The sequence below is a fragment of the Dromaius novaehollandiae genome, chromosome 12 (genome assembly GCF_036370855.1).
Source record: "Dromaius novaehollandiae isolate bDroNov1 chromosome 12, bDroNov1.hap1, whole genome shotgun sequence".
NCBI classification, from domain to species: Eukaryota; Metazoa; Chordata; class Aves; order Casuariiformes; family Dromaiidae; genus Dromaius; species Dromaius novaehollandiae.
Genome location: NC_088109.1, coordinates 5,131,463 through 5,139,217, shown reverse-complemented (window position 1 = coordinate 5,139,217; position 7,755 = coordinate 5,131,463). Strand labels below are relative to the sequence as shown.

Genomic DNA, 7,755 nt, shown 5'->3' with positions numbered 1-7,755 from the left:
GCTCCCTTGTGCCCCCGTTGCCCTCCTCTCCGCACCGTGGGAGGCCTCAGCGCTTCCTGACCTTGCCCCTCTCCTCCATGTTCTGCCCAGGTCCTTCTGCTCGGAGCACCGCCCGGAGCAGGCGGTGCCGGTACCCCCAGACGAAGAAACCACTGTACCTCTATTTTCCAGGTTATTTCCCAACTTATTCTGGATTCTGCTGCGAGCCTATTTTAGCTCTACCAAAAAATCAGGATTTCTGTCTCATTGGAGAGAGGAATTCCCTGGCAGCATCGCAACTGAAATGTTCTAGGCACCCAACAGAAATGGGACAGACGAACATGGATTGAACGTATTAAGCCAGTGGCTAATGCTACAACAGGTAGGAGTCAACAAGAAAGCAAAAGACTTTACATGAGGACTATCACTGGTAGGACATAAAAAAGGAGAATACAGAATTAAGCAAGACAGTTGAGCCTGTGCCACTCTTAGATGGTCCATTCAGTTTGATGGCTTGGGGTTTATTGCTCTCTAGGAGACACCTGAGGTTCAAACACTTGGAATATACTTGCGAGGGGAGTAACTAAGCCAGGACTTTAACAGAACCTGGGCAGGAAAACTTCCCGACCTCTAACCTGCCCCTTCGCGCCTACGTTGTGTGCACAGACAACTCTCCGGGCACACCCCGGTTGTTCCAGCTCTAAAGCAAGTGCTAATGCTGCTTCACCAAGTGCCAAGAGCAGCCCCGGTGTTTTGCTCCTAAACCACTCTCCACCAGGAACCTCCAGTTCCTTCAGGCGTAGTTGTTCAGAGAATCCAGACAAGAAGGTGACAAATCCTATTCCTTCGGAAGAAAAGTCAGGGATACGTCCTGGAGTGCAGAAACTGAGTTTGCCTTTGACTACAGTCTTGACCCTTCAGCGCCCAGATATATCTGAACGTTCCAGCCAACACCAGAAAAAAAATATAATCACTGCTGTAAGGAGCTAAAGGTGAAGGTTCATCAAATACAAGCAAACAGGAACTTCTCCAGCAACACCACAGTACTTCTGCAGGTATGTTTACGTACTCTCATGCCTGGCTTTTTAAGTTACAGTTTTCAAAGACTCCCTGTTCTGAGCTGAGGATTAGCTTACTTGATCCTGTTGCTAACGTTTACGTAGCATTTGGGTTTTAGCTTAATACTTTTCCTACGGATCCACTTTAGCAGAGACCGAGAGCAGGCACTAATGGCTTAATTTGTGAAGGGGTGCGGAAAGGGCCGTGCAAAAGCAAAACTTGTACCCATTAGTTATGTCTGTTCTTTGCTAGCCGAGACCCCTCGGCAGAGGCAAAGCACCTGTTTTGCAAAGGAGCCGATACACTCGATCTTAATTTTCGCTTCAGCCTTTTCCTTTTGCAGTCCCAGTATTTGTTCTCCGTGCTTCCCAAAACACGTGTCTCCACTTGAGAGTGCTGGTCCTCTGCTGCCCAAAACAGGCTCCCCTGCCTCGCGCCGGGAGCTTGGCGTGACCAGCCGCGGTGCCAAGCGGGAGCCTTCGGCCGACGGGAAGCCCAGGGGGCCCTGAGCTTTCCTGGGCCCAGCCTTGCGCACCGCGCGTGCCCTCGGCAATCGGGGTGCCTGAAGACAACGTGTCCGTCATGAAATTGCAGACTAACCAAAGCAGAACAAAGTTTCGGCAGGGTTGTGAGCCTCTGCTTCATTTTTTTCCCTCTATGATGCAACAAAGTAAGTTTTATTTACATTTTGGTGTGTATATATTTGTGTATAAGAAACAAATGAGATACAACAGTAGCCAGGGCCCCGGGAGGAGGGTGTCAGGGCACGGGGCCGTCTCCCTCCAGCGCCCCAGCAAAGCCTGCCCTGCCCCGAGCCTCCTGCCCGCCCCAGCCCTGAGAGCGCCCCGGCGAGAGCCCCCCTGCTCCACCCCTGGGCCCCACTGCCCGACGTGTGCCTGGGGCCCCCGGGGGTGCGCACAGCCCCGCTGTGGGAACAGGCGCCTGGGGAGGAGCGGGCAGGGTCTTCCCGTGCTCCACCGCGACGGGCTGTGTCTGGGACGCCTGTTCGCCCTGGGCTCTGGGGCTGTGGGCCACCCTGAGAGCGGACTGGTGTGCCCGAGGTGCCCAAGAGGCTCCATCCAAGCACCTGTGGCCGGAGAGCCCAGGTTTCGTGGCTGAAAGGCCAGGGTCCTGCACAGGCACCCGGTCACCACCAATGGCACAGCCATCGCATTCCCAGGCCTCCACGGCTGCTCCCACCGCCGAGCAGCATCGATGCGTCCCTCTGGACGCACACGAGGAGCACAAGAGCAGCTCCCACGGCCTGGGGAAGCAAACGGGTTGGTGCTTGTGGCAGCCGGGGCTGGCAGTGGTGCCGCGAAGGCAACCGAGGCAACGGGAGCGGAGCAAGGCAGCGCCCGGCAGAGCTCTCGCGCTCCCCTCGCCGGGGTCAGGCGCCTTCCTCTTCATCCTGACGCCGGGGTGTCCATGGAGCGCTCTGGAGAGCCCTGGCCACAGACGGGACGCGGTTCCTCTTCCAGACGCTGCTCTGATGACCCTGCGGGAGAAGCGGGTCCCGGCTGAGTTTGGGGCGCGGGAGCCGGAGGCTCCCTGCCTCGACCGCCCTGGTGAGGCGGCGGCCGTGTCACAGCGGCAGCCGCTGATGCGGGGCAGCTCGCGGGCCAAATACGGGCACGAAAGCCCTGGGCTGCCCACTGTGACATGGCCACCGCCTCACAGGGCCGTGTCACCGCGTGCTGCTGTGACACGGCCGCCCCGGGCAGCGTATAAAGAGCCGCGCGGCGCTGGCAGGCCCAGGTTCGGAGGCATCACCTCCGAACGAGCTGGGGAGGTGGGGGGAGCGGGGGGGAGGGCAGGGGAGGACGAGAGGGGAGGGGAGGCGCGGGCTGGCGGGGCTCCCGGGGGGCAGCGGGTTCCCCTGCCTCGCGGCTCCGGGCTCCGGCAGGTAGCCCAGGGCTGTGCCGCCCCCCTGGTCTCACCCGGGACCCGCTTCTCCCGCAGAGCTGTCAGAGCAGTGTCTGGAGGAGAAACCCCGTCACGTCTGTGGCCAGGGCTCTCCAGAGCGCTTCACTGACCGCCCCGCATCCAGGATGAAGAGGAAGGCGCCTGACTCCAGCGAGAAGGGTGAGGGCGTCGTGCCCGTCGCCATGGCTCCCTGTGTCCCGCTGCCTGGCGCGGTCACCCGGAAAGGCCGGGACCGAGCCAGGGCCTCGGGGGAATCTTGCGGAGATGCTTCCCCGGCCTGGCGGGGTGCTCACCGGTGGGCGCGTCTGCTCTCGCCCCTCCAGCGTGCATGCTGTGCCGCCGGGCAGATGTCAGCGCTGAGGTCTGCGGGCCGACGCACAGGGAGCAGGCGCTGTGCGTCCACGAGTTCTGCCTGGTGAGCTGCCCCAGGGGCTCCCCCTGCTCTCCCCAGCAACGGTCCCTCCGAGCTCCCTGCCGAGCTCCGGGACCTTCCTGCTTTGCAGTATCTCGCCAGCGGGCTGGAGCAGCGCAGGACCGAGCGGGAAGGGATCTGCGGATTCCTTCCTGCAGACATCAAAAAAACAATAAAGAAGGCAGCCCGGAAGGTGAGGACCCGGCAGGGACGGGCAGCTTTGTGCCCAGACCCCTGGGCCTTTCCCGGGGTGTGGGGCTGGCCGTGGAGGCCCAGCGCACGTCACCCACGTGGGCTGCTGTGCTCTTTGCAGAGCTGCTTTGCTTGCGGCGAGCATGGCGCTGCGATCGACTGCCAGGGGAAGGATTGCAGCCGCAGCTTCCACCTCCCCTGCGCCTCCAGCAACGGCTGCGTCACGCAGTTTTTCAAGGCCTACAGGTGAGGGGTGCCGGCCCTCGCGCCGGAGCCTCCCTGCCTCGACGCCCCTGGTGCCGGCGCTGGCCAAGCAGCCGGGGAAGTTGCCTGTCCGCCCCGCAGCGACGCCTGCGAGCGGGAGCCGGAGCCAGGCCGCGGAGGGCTCCCTTGTGCCCCCGTTGCCCTCCTCTCCGCACCGTGGGAGGCCTCAGCGCTTCCTGACCTTGCCCCTCTCCTCCATGTTCTGCCCAGGTCCTTCTGCTCGGAGCACCGCCCGGAGCAGGCGGTGCCGGTACGCCCAGATGAAGAAACCACCTGCATCATTTGCATGGAGCGGGTGGACGAAAAGCTATCGTTCGGCACTCTGGTGTGCCCAGCGTGCCGAGGGGCCTGGTTTCACCGGGGCTGCATCCAGGTAGGAGGGCTTCCCTCTCCCGTGGGCACAGCCGGGGCCCAGCAGCAGCAGCGCCCCGCTAACGCCGCTTGTGTCTCTCCCGCAGGGGCAGGCTAGCCGCGCTGGCCGGGAGTGCTTCCGGTGCCCCCAGTGCAAGAATAAGAGAAAATTCCTGCCGGAAATGTTAAAAATGGGGATCTACGTCCTATTCAGGTTGGTTTTCTGCCACCCTCGTGCCGGGCTCCCGAGACAGACGGCACAAGGGCTGTGCCAGGCCAAGGGCTCCCGCGGCAGTCCTGGCCTGCAGGGCTCCTGCTCGTCTGGGCTCCCGCTTCCCCGCGGAGTTGGAAGCGGGGCGGGAGGCCAGGAGAGCAGGGACGTCCTGCAGGTGCCCGGCGGGGGAGGCTCAGGGCTTCCCCTTCCTTCTCCTGCAGACCACCAGCCTGGGAGGAGACGGGGCAGTACGAGGAGCTCTACGAGAGGCACAGCCAGTGTGATGCCGGCCAGTGCCTCTATCGGGAGGGCAGGCAGCAGGCGCAGGAAAGCGGGTACGTCACCAAAGCTGCACTCCGGCAGCTGCCGCTGTGGCAGCAGATGCCGTCGTGCCGGGAGCAGGCGCTTAGCGCAAGAGCTCTGCCAGGCGCTGCCTTGCTCCGCTCCCGTTGCCTCGGTTGCCTTCGCGGCACCACTGCCAGCCCCGGCTGCCACAAGCACCAACCCGTTTGCTTCCCCAGGCCGTGGGAGCTGCTCTTATGCTCCTCGTGTGCATCCAGAGGGACGCATCGACACTGCTCGGCGGTGGGAGCAGCGGTGGAGGCCTGGGAATGCGATGGCTGTGCCGGCATAGGCCCCGGTAAGAGGCAAAGCACCCAGGTCCCCCCCGGGCTCGGGCCAGGGCCAGGCAAGGGCTCGGGGCCGTGCTGCTGACTTTCCCACCTCCCCTTATAGCCCCCAGCGCACTGCCAGAGCCGTCCGCTCCCAGCACCAGCAGCAAGCCAGGAGCAGAGACGTCCTCCAGCCCTGCTGCCCCCGCCAGCGCAGAGCTGGACCTGGCCAGCTCCAGCACCAGCAGCAAGCCAGGAGCAGAGGCGTCCTCCAGCTCTGCTGCCCCTGCCAGCTCAAAGCCCGACCTGGCCAGCTCCATCACCAGCACCAGCAGCCAGGATGAATCCGAGGCATCCTCCAGCTCGGCTACACCCGCGACCTCGGAGTCAGACCTGGTCAGCTCCCGAGCCGGCAGCCAGGAGGAATCAGGGTCATCTCCTGGCTCCCCGGCTCCCGAGAGCAGCCCCCAGGCAGGACGGCCAGGGCCAGAGTGAAGGCCAGGACGCTCCCGTCTGTTCCGCCGGCCGCAGCATCCTTACAGGCGGCCCTGAACACCCCGCAGGACGAGCCGTGTGCCAGCCCCAAGCAGTGGCACCCCTACCCTACCCCTTGCAGAATAAAATTGCTACCTAACCTCAACCGTGCTGGGAGATGAGACTTTTCTTCCTTGGCTTCCTCCCCCGCGGCCTCTCTGGGGGGCTGGTTTGGGGGAGGGGACCAGTGGGGCTGTTCTCCCTCCGGCTGTTGGCAAGACCTTCCCCAGAGCTGGCGAGCGGCTTGGCCACGTGCCTCTGGCCTTGCTGGCCTCAGGAGGCCGGGTGGGTTGAGACGGAGCCAAGGGTGGCTGTGGGGAGCTGAGGAGCCAGGGAAATCATGGGCTTCCTTTGCGTGACAAGAACAGTTCAGATCGCTGGTCACCTGTGCAGCACCCTGGCCTTTCGGCCATGCAGCCTGGGCTCTCTGGCCACAGGTGCTTGGATGGAGCCTCTTGGGCACCTCGGGCACATCAGTCCGCTCTCAGGGTGGCCCACAGCCCCAGAGCCCAGGGCGAACAGGCGTCCCAGACACAGCCCTTCGCGGTGGAGCACAGGAGAATCTATGAGCGTTAAGGATGAATTATTGAAAGGAAAAATAACGACACCAAGAACATTTCTGGAGGCTACAGGGGACTTTTTACCTCTGCCACACACCACAGAAACCCAAGTCTCTATACAGCAGACGCAAAGAAAGGGGAAGGTTTGTACACGAAGTTGGAGATATCTGTTCCAAAACAGGGGGATACCAGAACACGGTGAAATTCAGGCACTGCGTTAATCTTAGCGCTGGTCTTTGGGCAACAGTCTTACAGGCTAAGCAGTCACTGCTTATTTGGCTCGCTGGCTGCCCGGGAAGCGGGACACGAGCACGTCTGCGCAGCTGTGCGACGGGGCAGATCTCCCACCGCCCCGTTTCCACGCGAGGCTCTTCACCTGGGGATACACGTTCCCGTGCGCAATCCTGACTCCCTGGGGAACTAGTTAACTTAAAAAACCAGCAAGGAGACGGTGTGTCAACGTGAAAGCTTCCTTTCGCCCAGCAGCTGTCGCGGAGGACAACCCGCGCCGCCTCTGAGCGCGGCCACCGGCACAGCCACCCTGCGCCCGGTCGTGCCGCGTGCGGCCGCCTCGGCGCACAGGTGCTGCTGGCCGGGTGGGCCGGGCCAGGCTGGGCCGAGCCGAGCTGAGCCAGGCCGGGCTGGGCCAAGCCGAGCTGAGCCGAGCCGAGCTGGGCCGGACCGAGCTGAGCTGAGCTGGATCGGGTTGGGCCAAGCCGAGCTGAACCGAACCAAGCTGGCCCGGGGCTGGGCCGAGCCGAGGTGGGCTGGGCTGGGCCGGGCCGGGCCGGGCCGCCCCCGCTGCCGCCGCGGCCTCCCGCGGGACGCGGCCGGGCTCATGGCGGCGCAGCGCGGCGCCCGCCGGCTCGGCGCGCTCGGGCTGCTCTGCCTGCTGCTGCCCGCCGGTGAGCGCGGGGCCCCGGGCGGCCGCTGCGGCGCCTGGCTCGCGGGCGCGGGGAGGCCGGGCCTGGCGGCGGGAGCCGCGGCGGCCCCGGGAGGGTCTCCCCGCCGGGCCCGGGCAGCTCCCGCCGGCGAGGCCGCGTCGCGCCCGGGCTGGGGGCGCCCGAGCGGCGGCGGGGGCTGAGCGCGGCGCGGCCCGGCCGGGGCTCGCCGGGGGGAAAGGCCGGCGGGAAGCGCCGCGCCGCGGGGCCCCCGAGTCGGCTGCCGAGCAGCGGCGCCGGGGAGCGGTGCCGCGGGCTGCGCAGCCCGGGCCGGGCCGGGCCGGGCCCGAGGAGGAAAGGCAGAGGCGCCCGCAGGCTTTGCCGAGCGAGGTCTCCCCGGAGGAGAAGCGTTCCTGGCGCCGAGTGCACCGGTGGCTTCACCTTCTCCGGTGTAGCAAATTCTGCGCCCACGCGTGCGAGAAGGATGAATGGGATCCCGTGCGGATGTGCGAGAGGCCGTTTAGCTTGATGGTATTTAATTTTAGGACCTAAAGGATTACACTTGCTCTGAGGGTTGAGCTAAACGACGCCTGAGACGATCAGTCTTCTGTGTAAGGCTTTGCCCGGCGAACACCAGAAGAAGAGCTCTCTAAGCTAAATCGCAGCGATGGCGCTAGAGCAATAAATACACGCAAGCCGTCCTTGAACAAGCGTAGGTTGGAAATTAGAGGATGTTTTCTTCTTGGAGCAGTGCAGTTTCAAGGGGAATAGC

General features: G+C 63.9%; 2 protein-coding genes across 4 annotated transcripts in view; both read left to right on the top strand.

Annotated features, from left to right (window-relative positions):
• Nucleotides 1–2,907: 2,907 nt before the first annotated feature.
• On the top strand, nucleotides 2,908–5,648 carry LOC135329657 (PHD finger protein 7-like). 3 transcript variants are annotated; one of them, XM_064518753.1, is made up of 8 exons: nucleotides 2,908–3,123; nucleotides 3,288–3,569; nucleotides 3,690–3,814; nucleotides 4,043–4,205; nucleotides 4,291–4,397; nucleotides 4,619–4,732; nucleotides 4,919–5,037; nucleotides 5,133–5,648. In XM_064518753.1, exons 4-8 carry the CDS (start codon nucleotides 4,119–4,121, stop codon nucleotides 5,501–5,503), a joined length of 798 nt encoding a protein of 265 aa, XP_064374823.1. In that variant the 5' UTR covers nucleotides 2,908–3,123; nucleotides 3,288–3,569; nucleotides 3,690–3,814; nucleotides 4,043–4,118; the 3' UTR covers nucleotides 5,504–5,648. The 3 variants fall into 3 exon arrangements, with proteins under 3 accessions (XP_064374823.1, XP_064374822.1, XP_064374824.1); XM_064518752.1 differs by having other exon boundaries at nucleotides 2,908–3,569; XM_064518754.1 differs by lacking the exon at nucleotides 3,690–3,814 and having other exon boundaries at nucleotides 2,908–3,569.
• Nucleotides 5,649–6,882: 1,234 nt separating this feature from the next.
• LOC135329622 (protein polybromo-1-like) overlaps nucleotides 6,883–7,755 on the top strand; it is a 39,568-nt gene continuing 38,695 nt past the window's right edge. Inside the window, exon 1 of the mRNA XM_064518554.1 lies at nucleotides 6,883–7,007. Coding sequence (XP_064374624.1) covers nucleotides 6,941–7,007 — 67 coding nt within the window. The 5' untranslated portion in view covers nucleotides 6,883–6,940. The remainder of the gene's footprint in view (nucleotides 7,008–7,755) is intronic.